The sequence below is a fragment of the Mustela nivalis genome (assembly GCF_964662115.1).
Source record: "Mustela nivalis genome assembly, chromosome: 7".
Lineage (NCBI taxonomy): Eukaryota > Metazoa > Chordata > Mammalia > Carnivora > Mustelidae > Mustela > Mustela nivalis.
The window spans coordinates 25,802,484-25,826,233 of record NC_139026.1 but is presented as its reverse complement, the minus strand read 5'-3'; the positions used below and the strand labels follow the sequence as shown (position 1 = coordinate 25,826,233).

The 23,750-nt window shown below is 40.8% G+C and overlaps 1 protein-coding gene and 2 long non-coding RNA genes across 3 annotated transcripts in view; 2 read left to right on the top strand and 1 right to left on the bottom strand.

Annotated features, from left to right (window-relative positions):
• The window catches only part of LOC309869000, an 86,534-nt gene extending 64,162 nt beyond the window's left edge, over positions 1-22,372 (bottom strand). Inside the window, exons 1-2 of the long non-coding RNA XR_014313919.1 lie at positions 22,092-22,372; positions 11,552-11,599 (exon numbers count right to left, since the gene is read on the bottom strand). This is a non-coding gene — a long non-coding RNA (uncharacterized lncRNA). The remainder of the gene's footprint in view (positions 1-11,551; positions 11,600-22,091) is intronic.
• Positions 1,133-18,344, top strand: LOC309868999. The gene is made up of 3 exons (XR_014313918.1): positions 1,133-1,200; positions 3,076-3,139; positions 17,947-18,344. It is a non-coding gene; the product is annotated as an uncharacterized lncRNA (long non-coding RNA).
• CRADD (CARD and death domain containing adaptor protein) overlaps positions 21,620-23,750 on the top strand; it is a 184,656-nt gene continuing 182,525 nt past the window's right edge. Inside the window, exons 1-2 of the mRNA XM_082739335.1 lie at positions 21,620-21,750; positions 23,398-23,701. Coding sequence (XP_082595461.1) covers positions 23,404-23,701 — 298 coding nt within the window. The 5' untranslated portion in view covers positions 21,620-21,750; positions 23,398-23,403. The remainder of the gene's footprint in view (positions 21,751-23,397; positions 23,702-23,750) is intronic.

The window sequence follows — 23,750 nt, the reverse complement described above, 5'->3', positions numbered from 1 at the left end:
GCCATTCCTAATTTGATAGGTGACAAATAGTTTACTATTGTCATTATAAATGTCTTTGATTACTAATGGGAGTGAACATTTTTCAAGTATTTGTCATTGTGTTTCTGTTGTGATTTGCTGAATCACATTATTTCATATATCACACATGTATGTATATCCTTTCAAAAGTAACTTTTATTTTCTAAATCCTGGAGAGCCCAAGACTGTGTCTGCATATAGTTGACCCCAAATGAAAGTTTGTCAGACAAATGAATGTCCACATATATATGTGCCTGCACACAGTTTGGTATATGTACTGTAGTAATAATAATAAATAAGAGTAGGGGGGAGAGTAGTTCACAGTGCACTTAACCTCTAGAGACTGGAAAGTTAAGGGTTAGAGAATTAAGGCAGCCTGGGAAGAGAATAAGATTTTCCTAGGATAAGGCAATCAGTCATGTCCAAAGCTCAGCTTACTTTCTATTAGTTCAATATATTTTTCATTGGCTGGCTTTTGAGTCTGTTTTCCAAGGAACATTACAATGTCATCATTATTTAAGCAGAAAGTGGCTATCGAGAAAAAAATTCATCACCTGGAGAAAAAAAGCAACCCACATATTAATTATAGAATTGTTCATCTTGACAGTGATCCTTATGTTAATGAGCCCTTGTATAATTCTCATCCAGTTTCATGAGAATTATGAGAGAAATTTGGGAGAAATTCTCATGGTCTCTTACAGAACTCGTGCGAGCAACAGCAAGAAGTATCAGTCTATTGCTGAAGAATTAATATGGTGAGTCATTGCTTTGAATCCTAGGTTTATGGGAACTGAGTAAGTGTGGGAAGGACCTTTTGAAAGCTTGTTTTGACAATGGGAGGTTTGGAAGTTTATCTTTCAAACCCAAGAGATTCAAGATCTGAATGAGGAAAGTATAGGTTTTTATTTCATGATTAAAAATTTTAAAAAAGAATCTTTGTTTAGGGACAAAAATTAAGAGTTGCCTTTTATGGAGACTTAAATAAATGACCAGGTGTCCTTTTTTAATGTGGTTAATGATGCCCATCCGCACAGTTACGAGCAACATCATCTCCAAGATAATGAAAAATTTTGCACCCTTTGGTCCATCAATAAACCACTACCTGGTTATGTTAACATAACCTTAACATAACCTGGTTATGTTAACATAACAACCTTCATGTGGAAACAGGTATTTAGATTTGTAAGTATTGACAATTCTATTAAATTGATTTTTACACTCATTTATCTAAATTTTTTTTATTTATTTGACAGACAGATCACAAGTAGGCAGAGAGGTAGGCAGAGAGAGAGAGGAGGAGGAGGCAGGCTCCCTGCTGAGCAGAAAGCCTGATGTGGGGCTCTATCCCAGGACCCTGAGATCATGACCTGAGCTGAAGGCAAAAGCTTTAACCACTGAGCCACCTAGGTGCCCCAATTTATCTAAATTTAATGCTAACAATTTATGCTTATGGCAGGCTTTTTTTTTTTTTTTAAACCACAGGAAATGTGTGTATCAAATCACTTTTTCTTCGCTTTACAGGATTTTTCAATAATTAAAATATTGCATGAAGGATATGTGGACCATTGAAGGGCTGTGTAATTGATTGTGAATTCTGTAATTGAAAGCCAAATTCTAGAATTCTCCATCGTCTAGACATGAGAGCAATCAATGACAAGCTGATGAGAATTATGAGGTGAATCAATAAGTGTAGTGTTAAAATCCATTGGCACTCAGGTGTAGAAGAGATTTTAGAAATGTGTTACCAGGCGGAAAAAAACATACAGTTCTGCCACTGTTGGCCTTCCTCTCTCTGCCTCACCCAGACATGAGACTCTGAGCATGGTTGGTATCCCCCAGAGCCCACACCCTGCCTGCTCACTTTGTGATAATGTTCACAGGTGGAGTGTTATGTTTGGAATGACATTATGGACTAATGTTTGTGTCTATTCCCCTGCCATCCATCCCCAAATTTGTATGTTGAAGCCCTCACCTCCATGGTGGTGATATTTAGAGATGGGGCCAATTAGGAGATAATTGAAATTTACTTAGGTCTTGAACATTGGCCTTCATAATGGGATTAGTGTCCTTACAAGAAGACTGAAGAGACACCAGAACTCTGTCTCTGTCACGTGAGGACACAGTGAAGAGGTGACCAGGAAGAAGGCTCTTACTAGGAATCAAGTTGGCCTGCACCTTGACCTTGGACTTCTCAACCTCTGGATATGTGAGAAACTAACCTATCTGGACGTTTGTTGTTCAAGGCACCCAAGTCAAGACAAGCAGACTCCCTGCTGGGCAGGGTCCCCCGGATGCGGGCGAACCCAGGACCCTGAGAACATGACCTGAATCGAAAGCAGTCACTTATGGTGGCCTGAGATAAGAAGATTGAGATCTAGGCTTCCGCAGATCTGATAAATAAATTCGATTTCTCAGGTGTATTGTCACATGACTATACCTTTTTGGTATTAATTTCTTTTTCTTTTTAAAAATTAAAAAAAATAACATATAATGTATTATTTGTTTCAGGGGTACAGGTCTGTGGTTCATCAGTCATTTATACTATCCGTGCTCATTACAATATCATTACATCACGTGCCCTCCTTAATGTCCATCATCAGTTACCCCATTCCCCACCCCACTCCCTTCCAGCAACTGTCAGTCTGTTTCCTAAGACTAAGAATCTCTTATGGTTTGTCTCCCTCTCTGGTTTCGTCTTGTTTCATTTTTTCCTCTCTTCCCCTGTGATCCTCCATCTTGTTTCACATTGTTTCCTCATTTTTATGAGCAGCCATTTCACACTTCATTAGCAATTATGGAAAATGAAATTTAGCCTCATTCTATAAATGCATGTGGAAATTAATATTAGCACTCTAATGTTGTAAACTATGAAACACATTAAATATACACAAAACACAGAAAATACCGTAACAGACTTCTGTGTATCCACAACCCAAGTGTAATAGAGTAAGCTTTGTTTTAAGCTTTTGTTTTAATTAGGGAATAAAATGCAATAGTTACAGCTTAAGTTCTATTTTTCATTCCTTTATTTTTTTCTTATCTATCCTTATCTGTTAGAAGTAATATCCACCCCAAGATTGCTGGGTATCACCATGCATATTTTGGAATGCTTCTTGCATAGGTAAGTACATATATAAATAATTTTTCCATGTATTTTCAAAATGCACATCATAGTATTCTTCTCAAATTTACCATCTTCAGGTAAGCATATGTATTTCAGATTTATGCACACCTAGAATGGTCAGTCTCCCACTTTTCCGGGAAGGACAGTATCAGTGATGTAATAAACTTTCACATATATATCTCATTTGCACTTGAAAGAGTCTTCCCTAGTTTAGATGCCTAGAAATGGAGTTTTCAAACACCATCTTATAAATCGTATTTATTTATTTATTTGAAAGACAGCTTGAGCAAGGGCAGAGCGGGGCAGAGGCAGAGGGAGAGGAGAGGCACAAGCAGACTCCATGCTGGGCGGGGAACCTGATGCGTGGGGTCGAACCCAGCACCCTGAGAACATGACCTGAACCGAAAGCAGACCCTTAACTGAGCCACCCAGGCACCCCTCAAACACCATTATAAAGAAACTTAGACTACAGTTTTGTCATTTCAAGAGAGTGTTGTTTTAATCTAGGACATTGTTTCGTTGCTTGAACGTAAACTGCTAATGCGAGCAGGAACAACGCAAACTAACACAGTCATTGTTTACTGGAACTTGCTGTGTGCCAGGCACTGTTAGTATGGGGTTTCCATGAATTACTTCTTTTACCATAGTTAGTTTCACCTGTTCTTCTTCTTCCATTCTTTAAATGTATTTTTATTTCTTTATAAACATAAAATGTATTTTTAGCCCCAGGGGTACAGGTCTGTGAATCGCCAGGTGTTCTTTTTTTTTTTTTTAATGTCAACTTTAATGTAATGAAAATCCTTGTCCCTCGTTAAAGGATTTTAAATTTTAATGAAATCTAACATCCATTTTCCTTGCATGGTTCATGTTTTTAAAAATGACTACTGTAAAAAATGTGTAACACAAAACTGTAACCTTCTTTAAATGTACAGCACAGTAACGTTAACTCTATGTACAATGTTGTACAACAGATCTCTAACATCTTTTCATCTGGCAAAACTGAAATTCTGTATGCATTGAACAGCTCCCCATGTCCCCCTCCCGGTAACCATATTCTGTTTTCTGTTTCTATGCATTTGGCGAGTCCATACCTCACTTAAGTGGAGTCCCTCTGTAACTGGCTTATTTCACTTAGCATAATGTCTTCACAGTTCATCTTGTTGCAGTATTTGACAGAATTTCTTTCTTTTTAAAGGCTGAATAATATGACATTGTAGGTAAATACCACCTTTGGTTATCTATTCATCCATTGTTGGACATTTGGGTTTCTTCCGCCTCTCTCCTATTGTGAATAAAGCTTGATGAACATAGATGTGAACATATCTCTTCAAGATTCTGATTTCAGTTCTTTTGGATATATACCCCAAAGTGGGATTGCTGGAACATAGGGTGATTTTATTCTTAATTTTTTGAAGAACCTCCCTACTGTTTTCCACAGCAGCTGAACCATTTTACATTCTCACCAACAGTGCACAGGGGTGACAATTTCTCTGCATCCTTGCCAGCACTTGTTGCTTTCTATTTTTTTGATGTCTGCCATCCTAATTGGTGTGGGCTATGATATCTCATTTGGTTTTGTGACCTCGAGCATTTTTTCATATGCTTGTTGGCCATTTGTATATTGTCTTTGCAGTTTGCAGTTTGTCTGTTCAAGTCTTTTGCCCATTTTTAAAAAGATTTTATTTATTTACTTGTCAGAGAGAGAGAGAGCACACGTAGGAAGAGTGGGAGGCAGGGGACAAACAGGCTCCCCGTTGAGCAGGGAGCCCAATGCAGGCCTCCATCCCAGGACCTGGGAATCATGACCTGAGCCAAAGGCAGAGACTTAACCCACTGAGCCACCCAAACATCCTGTCCTTTGCCTCTTTCTAAATTCAGCTATTTGTTTATTTTGTTGTTGAGTTTTAGGAGTTCCTTACATGTTCTGGATATTTCACCCTTTGTAAAATACATAGTTTGTAAATATTTTCTCGCATTCCACAGACTGCCTTTTCACTCTGTTGATGATTTCCTTGTTGTGTAGAAGAAATCCATGGGGTGCGTATGAGATTTTTAATTTCAGTGTATCCCAGACAGCACTGGACACTGTCAGATTTCTTCATTCTTGTCCCTTGCGTTTTATAGACTCTGAAAGCCTCAGAACTTGGACAGCAACAGTTCTGGAATCAAGATTCTTTATTTCCAACGCAGGGCTCAGTAGTAGCTTAAATATTAACCATTTATGCTCTTGTATCTCTACTTTCTACAGAATTTTCAGAGATATTTTAAGCTAATTGACAAAGCAGTGGGCCTGGAGTTTAGGTTTGCCCTGAGAAGCTCCCTCAACCTGTCTGGCCAAGAGGGGATGCAGCCATTTTTTTTTTTTAAGATTTTTTTTTTTTTTTTTTAATTTGACAGACAGAGATCACAAGCAGGCAGAGAGGCAGGCAGAGAGAGAGGAGGAAGCAGGCTCCCCGCTGAGCAGAGAGCCCAGTGTGGCATCAATCCCAGGACCCTGGGATCATGACCTGAGCGGAAGGCAGAGGCTTAATCCACTGAGCTACCCAGGCATTTTCATTTCCAAAGCCTTCTGCAAAACATGACTACTTATCTTCTGTGTTTTTCTAAGTGTTTATGGGAAATAGGGGCAGAGTGTTGGGGGTGGAAGGGTACACCATTATTTGGAGAGTTCGGGCACTTTAAGACATATCTGGAGATAAAATTCAAGGAACAGTTAAGTTGGAAAAAGTTCATCAGAATAGGTCCGGGGAGTTGTTGATGGGATCAAAGAGAAACGTTGTTTGGACAGAGATGTTGAACAATTCAAATCTGGAAGGCTGATGGGATTCTGCTGTTACAAAAACATGGGGTGTGCATTTATAGGTCAATGTACTTACTTCTATGCAAATTATGCATCACTCTATGGAACTGATTGTTCAAAGACACTGTAAAAAGATATCTGTCTTCTATTACTGTTGTCCCAGAAGACTTTATTTTGGCTGCAAGGATAGGTATTTACAGTGGTTTACAGGCATAGATTAGAGCTCAGGTCTTTTCCCTGAGGACATAGGAATTGAGTCCTGCATTTATGAATCACACAGAGAGAAGCTAAGGAAAAGGCCTGCATGATGGGTGAGCTTCCATCTAGCCACACTCCACCAAGCTCTCCTCTACTTAACCGAGACCTGGGTTTGTTTACTCGGAGCAAATTAACCTTAGTGTCCTCATCTGAAAATGAGGATAATAATCGTTCTGACTTCACAGGAGGGTGTAATCGTTAAAAGAGATAATGCTTTTGAAGTGCCCAGCATATAGGAAGCACTCCATAAATGCGAGCTCTTCCTATTAGTCTCTACTCTTCTCTGAGTCCTTAAAAGGCTTCTGCTGGATTGTCTCATAATTTAGTAGCTAATTGCATAGTTTTATATAGTTCGCTACTGTTTCTTCCAAGCTAATCATCTCTTTCTTGTGCATCATGAATTTCATGAAGGAAACACCTTCTTTGTAATATGCAGACCTGCTCCTTTCCAGAATGTGTCCACAGATATCCTTTTATGTGTCTTTTGAATCTCCCACTTGCTCAGCTCACAGATGAACATGGACAAGGCCCTCTACAATGTGTATTAGCGGACTGCTCTTTGTCGGAAAGATAAATCTCTCCAGAAGTTACTTCAGTGATTGTGAATCAGAGAGCTTCACTTTGAAGAAAGAGCAAAGTGCATTTAAACATCCTAAAAGGAAGCTTCTCAACTTGAGAATTTTTAGGCTGCTGGGTTAAATACAAAATGATTATTAATCCTTCTTTGTGGGAGCGCCCTGGTAGAGGTTAGAAGTACTTGTGGCATGCTGTCCCTTTTTGAAGAGGAAAACACAATGCTGTGATGGTACGTGAAGCCCATTGCTAAGCAACAGAACCAGGTCTGGCCTGCACGGGAGTGAAAATTCTTCTGTGTTTGGTCTGATGAAGAATTATGAAGTGGAAAGTGTTTAATAGGATCTAACCTGCAGCAATAACACTCATCATCATCATTCTTCAGAGCACTAATCAGCAGTTGATCACTGATTTTCACAGAGCCCCTGACAACAGCTCCCATTTTCTGTTGCTAAATGAAGGAGTTCAATAAGGTTTTGCATATTTGTTTTTGTGGAAGATATGGATCTGTGTTCTAGGTTTAATCCAGGAATATAAAAATCCAGCGCGATCAATTTTGGGGGAGATTTTATTTATTTATTTGAGAGCGAGCGTGCACACAGCAGGGGGAGGAGCCAAGGGGGAGGGAGAAGCAGGCTTGTCCCAGGACCCTGATATCATGACCTGAGCCAAAGGCAGATGCTTAACTAGACTGAGCCACCCAGGTGCCTCTCAAGTAATTGCAATTCCAGTTAATATTCATGTATAAATGTTTATTGGAATAATTTAACAAGGGTCTCACCTGGAAACCTCACCTGGAAGTTACTAGAAATGCAAATTCCCAAGCCCCAGCCTGATTCCCCTCTGAATCAGAAATCCAGGCAGCAGGGCCCAGTGCTTCCCCTGCCCGCCCCCCAACCCCATCAGTAGCCTTCCTGGTGATTCTGATACCCATTAAAATTTGATAACCAGAGGCCTCAAGGGTTGGGATTACTGGGTGAGACACATCAAAGTTGATAGTAAAGGGCTAAATTCAGTTTAGATCAGCTGGAACAACTGGGGCACCCTTTGAACTGGGGAAGAAGTTAATTCAGAAAGTAACCATAGAGGGGAAAAAAAAGAAAGCATGTGTCATGGAAGAGATTTTTCAAGATAGCCTCCCTGTTGAAACTGGAGCCACTTACAAACACCTCTTACCCATTGTATCTATGAACAATCAGTTTTGGAAGAAATCATTTATCAAGAATATATAGTAGTTTCTTTGTTTTTGTTTGTTTTCCCCCATCAGAGGTAGTAAGGTGAAATAATCTCTGTTGCTTATAACACCAGAGACTGGTACCTGAGAAGTTTCAAATAAGTTAAGATATGAAGTCTAGAACAAAATACATGCACATCAATATCATAAACTTGGCCACATTTTGAAAGTTTGAAATAATGGGCATTCGCTCAGCCAAAATGACTGACAAGGCCATTGCTCAGTTTCATATTGAGAATTAAATCTGTTCAGTGATGTAATTTCATTCCATCAGCTACTAGCCCTGCAACCCCAAATCACTTGTTCCTCCTGGGCCCCCTGTTCTACTTTTTGAAATCAGAACCATGTCTTAGTTCCTTTCCACATCCAGAATTCTGTAATGGGATAAGACCGCACATTCTGTGAAAGAGCTCATGTTGTTGTTGTTGTTGTTGTTTTCAAAGAGATAGACTACCCACTAGCTCACTTGCCTTTTATGAGAACACAATCCTTTTGTACGGCAAAAGAATGTTTCTCTTTGGACAACTGTGTCTTAGAAAGCATGCAATGATCACTGCTGTACGTTCAGGAGAAGGTTGCACATTTGATAATGAACTGACTCTGGTAAATGCTGTTTTGGATAATGTAATCCTTGAAGGTTGGTCCTTGGGGGAAGAATGCTTTTGGGAAGCCAAATCTTGAGCTCCATGTGTTGTCTAAGTGAACTGCAACCTTCTAGGAATGATCTATGAGCTCTAAATGGAAGCTAAGCTGCCTCCGTTGGGTGAGTATTTCCAGGGAACCTGGCCAATCTGAAGGGAGCATAGTATCGCTAGGGCAGTAATTAGTACTTAAACTTTGGTATCAGACTGACTGTTATTTGAATCCTAGCTTTGCCACTTAGCTGGTTGTACCTACTTCTTAAGACTGCAAGGATTGGGGCGCCTGGGTGCCTCAGTGTTAAGCCTCTGCCTTCGGCTTGGGTCATGATCTCAGGATTCTGGGATGGTGTCCCACATCGGGCTCTCTGCTAGGTGGGGAGCCTGCTCCCCCCCCCACACACACACACCCCCGCCTGCCTCTCTGCCTTCTTGTAATCTCTGTCAAATAAACAAATAAAATCTTTTTTTTTTTTAAAAGATTTTATTTGTTTATTTGACAGAGAGAGATTACAAGTAGGCAGAGAGGCAGGCAGAGAGAGAGAGGAGGAAGCAGACTCCCTGCTGAGCAGAGAGCCCAATGCGGGACTCGATCCCAGGACCCTGAGATCATGACCCGAGCCGAAGGCAGCGGCTTAACCCACTGAGCCACCCAGGCGCCCCAAATAAAATCTTAAATTGAAAAAAAGAAGACTGTGCAAGGATTGAAAAAAGTTAAATAAGATGATATGTGTAAAGAATGGCCACAGTTCCTGGGAGGAAGTAAACCTTCAATAATTATTAGTTTAAAAAGTTAGGTTTAGCGCTGTTGAAGGAAATTGGCTCATTCAAATTGGTCTTGGTGAGTAGGTTATTTTATGTAAGAACCTGTGTTGTTTCGCATTTGGCTTATTCTTCATGTACGGTTGTGTCTTATTGGCTAATTGATTCACTGACTTCTTCATTTAGGAACTATTTAGGGACACCTGGTGGGCTCCGTGGGTAGAATGTGTGACTCTTAATGTCAGGGTCATGAGTTCGAGCCCCACGTTGGGCATGGAGCCTACTTAAAAGAAAAGAAAAAGGACTATTTATTAAGCACTGATGATGCATCAGATTTTCTTCTAGACATTGGAAGCACAGCAGCAAACAAGACAGCAAAGGTCCCTGCTCTTATGGATATGCATATTAGTGGGGAGAGACAGAAAGGAAAAGAGATGAGTAAGAAGTAGTAAACAGACAACAAACGAGAAAATTAACTGATGGTGATAAATGCTGAGGAAAAAAATGAAACCAGGTGTTGTGATAGAGTCTGAGGAAGCTTTAGATCAAGTGTTCAGGGAAGGCCTCTCTTGAGACGTGACATTTAAGATGACATCTGAATAAGAAGATGGAGCAATTTTCTAGAGTCTGAGGAAGATATGATAGTCATGTAGATGAGGGTAGAAGTGGTTAGGATGGAGAGAGACGTGATTGGGTTAGATGTGGCAAGAGAATCAACAGAATTCACTGATGGGTTGAATGGAAGATATAAGGGACAGAGAGGAATCAGGATGACTCCTACCTATGGCCTTCGGGTTTTGGGGGTGGTGGTACCATCTGCAGAATTGGAGAAGTTTGGGGAGGACGGGACTGGTGTAAGAAGAAGAATCAGATGTCTGGATTTGGAAAAACTGAGTCGCCTGTTGAACTCTGAGTGGAGTTTTCAAGTAGACAGCTGGGTACATGACACCAAAGTTAAACATTTGGGAGCTATTTTATTTTGCCTTTAGATAATATTTAACAGAGTGAGCTAGATGAGAGTACTTAGGAAAAAAGTACAGTTAAGAGAAGAGATTGTAGGAGTATCCTTAAAATGTCAGGTACTTAGGACTTATAACAAAACTTGATTTTTATTTTTTAAAAAAGATTTTATTTATTTATTTAAGAGAGAGAGCACAAGCAGGGGGGAGCAGCATGCAAAGAGAGAAGCAGACTCCCCTGGGAGGAGGGAACCCCTTGTGGGGCTCCATCCTAGGATCCTGGGATAATGACCTGAGCCAAAGACAGATGCTTAACAGACTGAGCCACCCTGGTGCCCCATAACAAAACTTTAGAGTAAAAACATATAACTTATAGAATTATCCACAGAAAAATGAACTGAAAGGAATCTTTGACCTTCTTAGACTTTTTAGTGTATAAAATTGGAGACCAGAAAGAAGACTGGTTGTAATTCACTGGTCCTTTTTTTTTTTTTTTTTTTAAAGATTTTTATTTATTTATTTGACAGAGAGAAATCACAAGTAGTCGGAGAGGCAGGCAGAGAGAGAGAGAGAAGCAGGCTCCCCGCTGAGCAGAGAGCCCGATGCGGGACTCGATCCCAGGACCCTGAGATCATGACCTGAGCCGAAGGCAGCGGCTTAACCCACTGAGCCACCCAGGCGCCCCAATTCACTGGTCTTATATGCATTCATTTGACCATATTTTTGAGTGCCCACTGCCAGGCACCCTGTTAGGTACTATATATAAAATGAAATCAAAAGAACCAGTCACATTATCTGCTAATTTAAAAACAAAACAAAACAAAAAAACAGTCATGTTGGCCAAAATATTTTCTGAACACATGATGTGTTCATAGTGCTAGATGATTTGAGTAGAGACCACAAAAATGGAAAATCAATTCTCCGCTCCCAAGAGAAGATAGTCCAGAGCTGCCACTGAAGAGCAGAACAAACCTCTCAAGGTCACAAGGAAGGAGTGTTTCCTTTTCTTTCTGCATATCTGATGTTCTTAAATCGTTAACCATTAGGAAATCTATGTGGGTCAAAATGAATTTGGTGAAGTAGACCACAGTCTAAAACCATTTTGTCTTTTCCCCTCCCTTCTACTTCTGGTCAAAGGGAGGGCTTCCATGGGCAGCGAGAAGCTTATTTCAGTCCATCTCCTACCTGTAGCTGACTGGTGCTCCAAGTGCCCCAGGATTCACATCTCATTATCTGGGGAGAAAAGATGTAAAGAATCTATCAGCACTTAAAAAAAAATTTTTTTTTTAAATTTATAAACATATAATATATTTTTATCCCCAGGGGTACAGGTATGTGAATCGCCAGGTTTACACCCTTCACAGCACTCACCATAGCACATACCCTCCCCAATGTCTATAACCCCACCCTCCTTCTCCCAAATCCCCTCCCCCCAGCAACCCTCAGTTTGTTTTGTGAGATTAAGAGTCACTTATGATTTGTCTCCCTCCCAATCCCATCTTGTTTCATTTTCTTCTCCTACCCCCTTAGCCCCCCATGCTGCATCTCCACTTCCTCATATCAGGGAGATCATATGATAGTTGTCTTTCTCCGATTTACTGATTTCGCTAAGCATGATACCCTCTAGTTCCATCCACGTCGTTGCAAATGGCAAGATTTCATTTCTTTTGATGGCTGCATAGTATTCCATTGTGTATATATACCACATCTTCATGATCCATTCATCTGTTGATGGACATCTAGGTTCTTTCCATAGTTTGACTATTGTAGACATTGCTGCTATAAACATTTGGGTGCACGTGCTTCTTCGGATCACTACGTTTGTATCTTTAGGGTAAATACCCAGTAGTGCAATTGCTGGGTCATAGCGTAGTTCTATTTTCAACATTTTGAGGAACCTCCATGCTGTTTTCCAGAATCTATCAGCACTTTTAATGGCTGATTTCTTTTCCCTATTAAATCCGACACAGTCTCCCTGAAAAACAGTTCTAATGCTTCCATATTAATATCCACTATTTGTTCAAAATTCTGTGCTTCCTGTATAGCTGGTGGATGGCTTGGATGTACGTCCACTTATCAGTGCAAATGGGATGATGGAAGGGAAGCACCTCTTCAGGGCTAATGGTCGTATCTGCTTTATTAAGATACAGCTGAATGTTTTGGTGGATTGTTTTCAGAAAGAACAGCCTGGGATCAATTATGGAGAAACAAAAATCATTATATTTAGTAGTCATTGTCTAATTTTTAAATGGGCTTTATTAAATAAGTCCAGATAAAAGCTTAGTTTGTTCAAGTGCTTGGTACATTCACTGATCAATCATCCTGGCAGAACCATGACAATGATGAAGTTCTGCTTGGAAACAAACACTCAGGAAGTTCCACATATTTATTTGTTTGTTTGTTTGTTTGTTTGTTTAATGTGGGCAATTGGTAATGGAAATACTTAGGGATTTTTTGGGGGGAGGTAAGGTCAAAATAATTTCTTGGTGCTTTAGGATGTCAAAATCTGTCGTCTCAGCCAAACGCTTGGCTATGTGCTTAACCAGCTTCAAATGTGTGGTTTCAGTATTGTTCCTTGAGCCACATCTTGACCCTTTTCCCGGCTGCCAGCATAGCTTGCTTCTATGTCACTTTCCTTGAACAAAAATAGAAGGTTGGTTACGAAAGGTTGAGTTAATCCCTTACGTCTGCTATCCAAAGTGTATGGATTTCTCTTCAATCAACAGTACATAATGTGAGCCCAGTAGCTACTCAGCAGGGAACTTAGCTATTAAGTTTTCCCATTCTGTAGACTGAGGTTCCATTGTTAGCTAGTACTTGACAAACTCAAGGGCATTCATTTCTGGCTTCTGTAGGTCAGTGCATTTAGTTACCCCACCAGAAAGTAAGACCTAGATTGTACTATCTTCTGCTTTCTGTTGGGTTAATACTAGGGAGGTACATTTGAACATTTTGGTATCTTATACAAAATAACAGAAAAATCATGGGATTAATTGATCTAACATTCCTTATATAAAGAATCACATGATAAATTCCTGCTTGAAACCAGCATTGGAGAAATGTTAGCCTTTTTAGATGACTCAGTGTATTTTCTGAGATGGGAACTAAACACTACAAATGATTTTCTCTTTTTATTGTGAATACCATGGAACTGAGAGCTTATTTTAGCATGCTCTAATATCTTTAGGTGTCCTAATATCTTAAATTCTTTACTGGCTTCTTATCCGTCTTTTAAGTGTATCTAGTACAGTTTTACAACTACTGCAAGCTTTTTGAATAAAAATAGGGGAATTCGCCTCCTTAAAGAGGCTCTCTGGAAACTCAGTTGAAATCAACTCCTCTCCCCTATCCCCCTGACTAGTTTTTCTTTTCAAAGCATGCCTCCTTCATTGTAATTGTAATTGCATTGTATCGTAATTATTAATTATTTTTTATTTCCTTGTTTATGTGTGTCTCCTCTAGACTTCAGGCTCTGTGAAGACAGACGCTATATTTTCAGAATGTTAGCCCTAGCTGATCATAACACAGCAAATGTTCAATAAAAACTTGTCAAATTATTAATAAATTGCAGTAATTCTAGTACTATCAATCACTAAAGTGTTATAATACTTTAAACATCCAAAAATATTGTTGGGATATTATGTCAGATTGTGATAATTTGCATAATAATGCATGTGGCTCTTTTAAAGACGTGCTTGTTTATATTTTATTTTATTTTTAAGATATTATTTATTTATTTGACAGACAGAGATCACAAGTAGGCAGAGAGACAGGCTGAAAGAGAGGAGGAAGCAGGCTCCCCGCTGAGCAGAGAGCCCAATGCAGGGCTCGATCCCAGGACCCTGGGTTCATGACCTGAGCCAAAGGCAGAGCTTTTTTTTTTTTTTTTTTTTTTTAATTTCTTTTCAGCATAACAGAATTCATTGTTTTTGCACCACAGCCAGTGCTCCATGCAGTATGTGCCCTTCTTAATAACCTCCACATGACTCCCCCAACCTCCCACCTCCTGCCCCTTCAAAACCCTCAGATTGTTTTTCAGAGTCCATAGTCTCTCATGGTTCACCTCCCCTTCCAATTTCCCTCAGCTTCCTTCTCCTCTCCATCTCCCTATGTTCTCCATGATATTTGTCATGCTCCACAAATAAGTGAAACCATATGATAATTGACTCTCTCTGCTTGACTTATTTCGCTCAGCATAATCTCTTCCAGTCCCATCCATGTAGCTACAAAAGTTGGGTATTCGTCCTTTCTGATGGAGGCATAATACTCCATAGTGTATATGGACCACATCTTCCTTATCTATTTGTCCGTTGAAGGGCATCTTGGTTTTTTCCACAGTTTGGCGACCGTGGCCATTGCTGCTATAAACATTGGGGTACAGATGGCCCTTCTTTTCACTACGTCTGTATTTTTGGGGTAAATACCCAGTAGTTGAAGGCAGAAGCTTTAACCCACTGAGACACCCAGGTGCCCCTCTTTGGCTCTTTTAAAAGATTTATCACTTGGGTTTTTACAAACTCTCCCAGAATTTTTACAATAAGCAATAAGTAACCTGAGAGCAAAACAAAATATTAGAGAACTTAAGGAATCATTAGAATTCATAACTTAGTAGAGAAAAATTAATTAGCACACATGATTCAGGTAATATTATTTACAGCATAATCCCTTTATCAGGAGTTATACAGAAAGAGGGAATATTCATGGCTGCACATTCCAAATATAGTTTTAGGATTTACAGTTACAGAGATAGAGGCCTGTATTTCCTTTTTTTTTTTTTTTTTAAAGATTTTATTTATTTATCAGAGAGACAGAGGGGGAGAGAGCAAGCACAGGCAGACAGAATGGCAGGCAGAGGCAGAGGGAGAAGCAGGCTCCCTGCTGAGCAAGGAGCCCGATGTGGGACTCGATCCCAGGACGCTGGGATCATGACCTGAGCCGAAGGCAGCTGCTTAACCAACTGAGCCACCCAGGCGTCCCGAGGCCTGTATTTCCTTTAACAGATTCTGTCCCTAAGTCTTTTGGGGAATGGGGGAGGACGGGGAAGAAAAGCTACGTGAGACTCCTACTGCACGCTCAGAAAACAGCAAACGTGAAATGGGGGATAAGGATTCAGGTCCAGAAGTCTTCATATCTACCTGACATGGGCATATCCTTTGCCATCTTCCTCTTCTGCTTCTTTCCTCCTCTCTTCTATTCCTTTCTTTGTCCTTTCCTTTAGTTGTCAGATCTCCTTAGTCTTCTCGGGTCCTGTGACAGTTTCATGACTTTGACACTTTGTAAAAGAAATTGTCAGATATTTTGTGAAAGGTCTCTCAATTTGGGTGCGTCTGATTTTTCCTCACGAAAAGACTGGGATTAAGAATTTTGGGGAAGGGGGTGCCTGGGTAGCTCAGTGGGTTAAAGCCTCTGCCTTCGGCTCAGGTTATGGTCTCAGGGGCCTGGGATCGAGCCCCGCATCGGGCTCTCTGCTCAGCAGGGAGCCTGCTTCCTCCTCTCTCTCTCTCTGCCTGCCTCTCTGACTACTTCTGATCTGTCAAATAAATAAAAATCTTAAAAAAAAAATAAGAATTTTGGGGAAGGATAGCACAGATAGCCCTTCTGTTCACATCATATCTGGGCACATGATGTCAATATGATTTATTTCTGGTGATGTTAACATCAATCATTTGGCCCAGGTGGTGTCTGCCGGATTTCTCTGCTATAAAGCTTTTTTATCCCCCCTTTCTATACTCTATTGGTCAGGAGTGTGTGACTTTTTGTACCCATCTTTACTGAGATATAATTGAAGAATAAAAGTTGTTTACATTTATGCCTGTACATGTGATTTTTTGATATACGTATCCATTACAAATTGATTTCCACAGTCAAGCTTATTTACATAGCTATCCTTAACATAGCTACCATTTTTTTTATGTGAGGTGAGAACATTTAAGATCTACTCTTTTAGCAGATTTCAAGGATGCAACATGCTATTAATGATAGCCACCATACTCTACATTAGAGACCCAGAACTTACTCATCCTGCATAACTCAAACTTTGTAGCCTTTGGCCAACATTTCCCCATTTTCCCCACCCCCAACTCCTGGCAACCATCGTTACAAATTCTGCTTCTGTGAGTTTGACTTTTTCAGATTTCACATGTTAAGTGCGATTATGCAGTATTTGTCTTTCTGTATCTGGTTTACTTTGCTTAGCGTAATCCCCTCTGTGTTCATCCATGTTGTAGTGTATGACAAGATTTTCTTCTCTCTCTCTGTCTGTCTCTCTCTCTCTAAGACTATTATTTTTAGAGCAGTTTAAGGTTCACAGCAAAACTGAAGAAAAGGTATAGAGATTTGCCATATATGCCCTGCCCCATACGTATACAGACTTCCTCATTGGCAACATCCTCTAGCAGAGGATAATGTAATATTTGCTGCAATTGATGACCCTATATTGACACATCATAATCACCCAAAGTTTATAATTTACTTTTGGGTTCATGCTCGCTGTTCAACATTCTTTGGGTTTGGACGAATGTATAATGACATGTATCCACCATTATGACATCACACAGCATATTTTTACTGCCCTAAAAATCCTCTGTGACTCCCTATTCATACTCTCCTCTTAGTCTCATGGCAACTACCGAGCTTTTTACTGTCTCCCTAGTTTTGCCTTTCCTAGAATGTCATATAGTTGGGACATACAGGGTAGTCTTTTCTGATTGGCTTCTTTCTCTTAGTAATATACATTTAAGTTTCCCCCATGTCTTTTCATGTTTTATAGCTCATTTCTTTTTTCAGGGATGAATAGTATTCCACTGTCTACATGTGTGATGGTATAAATATCCATTCCTTTTCTGAAGGACAGTGTAGTTTTCAAATTAGGCAATTATGAACAAAGCTGCTATAAACATTTGTGTCAGGTTTTTGTAAACATGTTTCTGACGCCTTTGAGTAAACACCAAGGAAGACAATTGCTGGTTCATAGGATAAGAGTATATTTTGTTTAGTAAAAAACTGCCAAACTATCTCCCAAAATAGCTCTATCATCGTTTATTCCCACTAGCAATGAATGAGAGCTCTTGTTGTTCAATTCAATGTCTTTATCAGCATTTGGAGTTTTCAGAGTTTTGGGTTGTGATCATTCTAATAGGTCTGATTTTCTTAAGAGCCAAATAGATGTATATTCAGAATTATATAGGCACATATACATATAAGCTCATATTTTTTTATCCATTCATCTACTGGTGGACACTTTTTTGTTGATTCCATATCTTGACTTTTGTGTATAATTCTGCAATGAACATGGGAGTTCAGATATTGGTTTTGGATACTGATTTAATTTCCTTTGGCTCTATACTCAGAAATGGGATTGCTGAATCATTAAAAGATCTACTTTTAATTTTTATTAATTTTAATTTATTTATTAATTTTAATTAACAAATTAAAAGATCTACTTTTAATTTTTTTATGAATCTCCATACTGTTTTCCATATGGCTGTACCAATAGAATTGATGTAACTTTTTTTAAATCAAGAATTTAAGAGTTATTTTTTATTTTAAAAAAGATTTTATTTTTTATTTATTTGACACAGAGGGAGAGCACAAGCAGGAGAGGGGCAGAGGGAGAGGAAGAAGGAGAAGCAGATGCCCTGCTGAGCAGGGAGCCTGACCCCCACCCACCCGAGGACCATGGCCGGAGCCGAAGGCAGACACTTAACCGACTGAGCCACCCAGGCACCACTTAGGAGTTATTTTATTTAGTTTCTAAGCTTATGGGAATTACTGAAGCTATCGTTTTGTTAAAATTTCTAATTTTACTGTGAAATGGTGGAGAACATAGTTTGTAGTCTGTTGATTTTTGGAATTTATTGGCGTTTCTTTGTAACTTAATTCATGATCTATTTCTGTAACTGTTTCAAGTATGCTTGAAAAGAATCTGTTTTTCTCCATGGCTTAATTTCCACACTCATAAAACAGGAAGAACCAAAAATGTCTGATTCCTTTGATTTTTGTTTTGAAGTTTCCAGAACTAAAGACCAAACTGAATGACAGAAAAATAGTACATTTGTTCTCTTCGGCTCTCTATTTTGCAACCTAACAATGGGTATACAACTTGACACAAGTAAACACCATAGGGGAAAGAGAAAAAGGAAAATATCTGTCCTTCCTGAAAATAGATTTGTTACCACTGGGTAACAGGTGCTTAATCCTCTGTGGGGGCACATTTCCAGCCTACAGAGAGCAAAGAAACACAGTGGAGGCGTAGTCCTCTGTGATAGTGATTCTGATCTGTGCTTGACTTTTCAGGCCCCTGGCTTTAGACATTTATATGAGTGAAGCTAAAGCTTTGTTGAGCTGCTCCGAAGTATCATTGTATGGTAATGTGGGATGGTGATCCTGCAGTGAGTTGTCTGTGGCCACGTGGTTAGTCGCTTAGGGACACCATAAATGCTCATCTAAATTTGCCATTGGAAGAGGAATTTAACGATCTTATGGGTTTAAGTCAGATCCTTAATAACCAGCCTCTTAAGTTGCTCCCCATCTGGACTCCATACCCCTCTCCTCCTGCACTAACTCTTCTCTTGCTGCCTCTTACACTCCTTTCTTCTCTTCTGTGAACTCTCATGGAACTCACTGTTGGTTCCCCCGACCTTCCTTGGACATCAGCAATGTCTCCTTCTAGTTCCCAGAAGATCTCAAGATTTCCAAATAGGACAGGTCATTAGGAAGTGTTTTAAGCTAGGTAGTTTTATATGGATGTGCTTTGTGCCATTTATTTCAACTTTGGTAAATGTTTGAAAATCACCAAAGTTTATAGCTGGAAAAATGACACCCAAAAGTCTATAATCTCAGCTATTGCTAGGATCGCAAGAGGTCTGCACTTTATCTAGATGAAGGCAGAGAATGTTGCTAATACCTGTCCACATACAAATGATAAATCTTGCCCAGGAAAGGAAAGCAGTTCCAGAGGAGAAAAAAGAAAAAAAGAGGAAGAGAGGAAAGAGAGTACTAGGAACTCAGGAGTATCAAGTGGGAGGTGGCAACAGAATGATTTGCCAATGTTTTGACTGTCATTAGAACAACAGACTCTTGGGTGCCTGGGTGGCTCAGTGGGTTAAAGCCTCTGCCTGCAGCTCAGGTCATCATCCCTGGGTCCTGGGATCAAGCCCCACATCGGGCTCTCTGCTCAGCAGGGAGCCTGCTTCCTCCTCTCTCTCTGCCTGCCTCTCTGCCTACTTGTGACCTCTCTCTCTGTCAAGTAAATAAAAGAAAAATCTTTTTAAAACAAAACAAAACAGACTCTTCACCACACATGTATGTGTGGTATACGGTGTATTGGAAAGGGCACGAAATTGGAAGGACCTGGTTAGAATTCAGGTTTTGCTATATAGTAGATGTGAAATTTTGGCTAAGACATTTGTCCACTTTGATTCCACAATCTTCACATATGTAAAATGCTAATTATAGAGGCCTGGGTGACTCAGTCTGTTAAGCTTCTGCCTTTTGGCTTGGGTCATGATCCCAGGGTCCAGGGATCAAGCCCCACGTTGGGCACCCTGCTCAGTGGGGAGCCCGCTTCTCCCTCACCCTCTGCCTGCCACTCCCCTTGCTTGTGCACTCTCTCTGTCAAATGAATAAAATCTTTAAAAAAAATAAAATGCTAATAGTAATAATTCTTGCCACCCATGTAAAAAAAATTGTCTCTACTGGCATAATAAAATGGTATATTGGTGTAGTAACACATTAAACTGGTCACAAAAATTAGGTTTTGAGGAGTGAGGTTTAGAATCATTTTCCATTGATTTGTTTACAAAGACTTTCATCCTCCACTAGAGGTGTTGGTTAAAAAAACCTTCACAGAAATAATGATATTTGAGATATTTTTCCCGTTACCGTCGACCAGCTTTTATCAGGTGTATGACTTTCGGCAGATATCACCCAATTGATTTAAATGTGAATCAATGAATGTGTTTATTGATTGCCTCATTTCATAAAGGCATTCAGGAATGACCCTCCTTCTGATATTCTGATATGTCTCTATATTTGGGTCCTGCATTTGTCTTGCCTTCTGAATGAAAAATGTGAACTCAGCAGGTCACTCCCCAGTAACAGCTGTTCTCTTTTTAGAATGTCTTTCTGTACTTCAGAAGCTGGAAAACTGCAAACTACATGCCCCAGACACCCTTGCTGCACATGGTCTATGTGCGAAATAGGTTTCACCAACTGCATACATCAGAGTAAGATTTGAGGTGCTGTTTTAATGCTGCTGGCAAATACAGCTGGGGAGACCTTGGTTTTTCTGCAGCAGTGTTTCAATGTCCAGTCACTTGATCTGTCAGTGTCAAGCAGTGGTAGGGACTGTGAAGTGGTGGCTTCCCAACTCTGCTTTACCAATTGTGGTCAGTTAGGTGGTGGTGTGTAGGGAGCAATTCTCAGATGCACAGGCCTCTTCCAGGCTTTCTAAGGGTTGTGAATGTCCTCAATTCCTCATGACAAATCCTTTTCTTTCTAGAGTAGTTAGGTGGTTGCTGCCACTAAATCCTTAGGGACTTGTATTCACTTTGTGGGTAGAAACTCTGTGATATAAAATGATATAAACGACCCTGCATTTTAGCGGAGGGAAGCAGATGGCAGATAATTCAGTAAAAGTTTTAATAAGTTTAAAATTCAGTAAAAGTTTTAATGAGATGGTGTTAACTTTGCTATAAACAAAGTTGGTAAAGGGAAGGGAAGCGCAGGAAATGAATGTTTCAGTTTTAAATAGGGTGCTCGTGGAAGTCTTCTCTGATAAAGTGACTTTTGAGACCTATTATGTCAGTTGTGCGCAAGGCTGTGGCGGAGTTGCTGTGTTGATACTTCTTTCCTTAGGGGCGCCTAGGTGGCTCAGTGGGTTAAGCCTCTGCATTTGGCTCAGGTCATGATCTTGGGGTCCTAGGATCGAGCCCCACATTGGGCTCTCTGCTCAGCCAGGAGCCTGCTTCCCCCCCCTCTCTCTGTCTGCTTCTCTGCCTACTTGTGATCTCTGTCAAATAAATAAATAAAATCTTGAAGAAGAAGAAGAAAAAAAAAAAAACAGAAAAAACTCAAACTTCTTTCCTTAGATAACCCCCTAAGTGATGCTACTATTTTCCATCTCTAGGCCAGTATATTGTTTACCCACAGCAAACATGGCGGAAAAGGCTTCAGTTCCACGCTGGGTTTCCTCTCCTCCCATAAAGATGGCTACAGCACTTCCTGTGTTTTGCCCTCAATAAAGATGGCGACAACACTTCCTGTTGAGGGCTTTCGCCTTCAACAAAGATGGTGGTTATGGTACAGGTTCCCTAACAGTCTGGATTCCGGTTGCGGTTTCTTTCTTTCTTTCTTTTTTTTTTTTAGTATACGTGTTTGCAGACGTAAGTAACAGGAAACCAGCAACCCCGTATCCATTTTTTCACGAAGGCCCGCACCGTGGCGTCTGCGGCCTGGGCCCTGCGTGGCTCCCCCCGCCCCTTCCCCCATTTCCGAGCCGGCCGGGGTTGGGGTGGCGGTAGGGATGGTGCGGGGGTGGGGACCGCTCCCCCTTCGGTCCATTCTGAAATCATCCCCGACACCCACTTTTTAGCTTGTCAGATTGCCCCGAAAATCCCTCATAGCTCTTCCTGTTCGTAACACAACAGGACTTCAGCTGGCGAGGCAGGGAATAAAAAGTTCCAAATGGGCGTTGGCGGCCCAACGTGCACACCCTACCCCTCACCTGCCACCTCCCGGACTTCACCGAGGGCTGCTCCATGGAGTGGGGTCGGGTCGCTGCAGGGTACAACCCGATTGTACTTTCTGTGGGTTCCCGGAAGCCCCATCTGCCCCCCACACCCTTTCTTTGCCTTCATAGCCCCCACACAAGCGCTTTCAAACTCGCGCAGTGATCTTGAAAACAAGCCTTAAAATCGTGCCTGGCCCCTGACCACGACTGGTGTGGGCCAGTCTTTTCTTGTAAAGAAAAAAAAATCCCCATTAAATGTCCCATACACATGTAGTCCGGGCGGTGTTGTGAAAGAGATTCGTTATTCTTGGAAGCGGTTGCGTCTGTGACCATATATAAAGTTTATTGCAGAGGCACACACAATAAATATTTTTTCTTGGAGGTGATGGTATATAGGGCTTTTATCTTAGGGAGGAGAACCTCAAGCTTACTGGTACTTACCAGTTTCTGGCGCCCACTCCCATGGCTATGCAGGTTCAGCAAATGCCAACGGTCAGAAGGGCACCTGCATGCATGTTGGCCGTTTCTCTGGTATTGGGGTGTATCTGATGAAGGCTAAGTTAAAGCCACTGTTTCTTTTTAAGTATGTTAAAATGAAATGCTGCTCTGTAATTCTCAGATCATAGCTTCTTTTTTTTTTTTTAAAGATTTTATTTATTTATTTGACAGACAGAGATCACAAGCAGGCAGAGAGGCAGGCAGAGAGAGAGAGAGAGAGAGAGAAGCAGGCTTCCTGCGGAGCAGGGAGCCCGATGCGGGGCTCGATCCCAGGACCCTGAGATCATGACCCGAGCCAAAGGCAGCAGCCTAAACCACTGAGCCACCCAGGTGCCCCGATCATAGCTTCTTTTTTTTTTTTTTTAAAGATTTTTTTTTTAATTTATTTATTTGACAGATCACAAGTAGGCAGAGAGGCAGGCAAAGAGAGAGAGAGGAGGAAGCAGGCTCTCCGCGGAGCAGAGAGCCCGATGTGGGGCTCTCATAGCTTCTTTTTAAGCAGGGTCCATGGCACAGTTTTTTCCCAAATCTCTTTATCAAGCAAGGAACGGTGCTAGGATTCCATTGTATGGAAAGCAAAAATAGAAAAGATGGTTCACATTCAGGTGGTTCATTATGTTTGGAAACATTCAAAAATTAATTTGCTTTGGCTTAACAGCTGTGTACTAAAACACCATGGCCTGGACTCTGCTGAGGTTCAAAGTGGTACCTGACCTTAAGGATCTTGCTTTGCCTGTGGGACACTGTGTTTAGGGGTTGATCAGCTCCCGGTAATCTGAGCTCCTATTTTGTCTCTTCCCAGGAAGAAATGGAGGCTAGAGACAAGCAGGTGCTTCGCTCCCTTCGGCTGGAGCTGGGCGCCGAGGTCCTGGTGGAGGGACTGGTTCTTCAATATCTTTACCAGGAAGGGGTCTTGACAGAAAACCACGTTCAAGAAATCAAAGCTCAAGCCACAGGCCTCCGGAAAACAATGCTGCTGCTGGATATTCTACCTTCCAGAGGTCCTAAAGCATTTGATGCGTTCCTAGATTCCCTGCAGGAATTTCCCTGGGTTAGGGAGAAGCTGGAGAAGGCCAGGGAAGAAGCTGTAACTGAGCTGCCTGCAGGTAGGCGTCAAAAGATCACTGCAAACCAGCCGCAAAATTGTTGAAACGG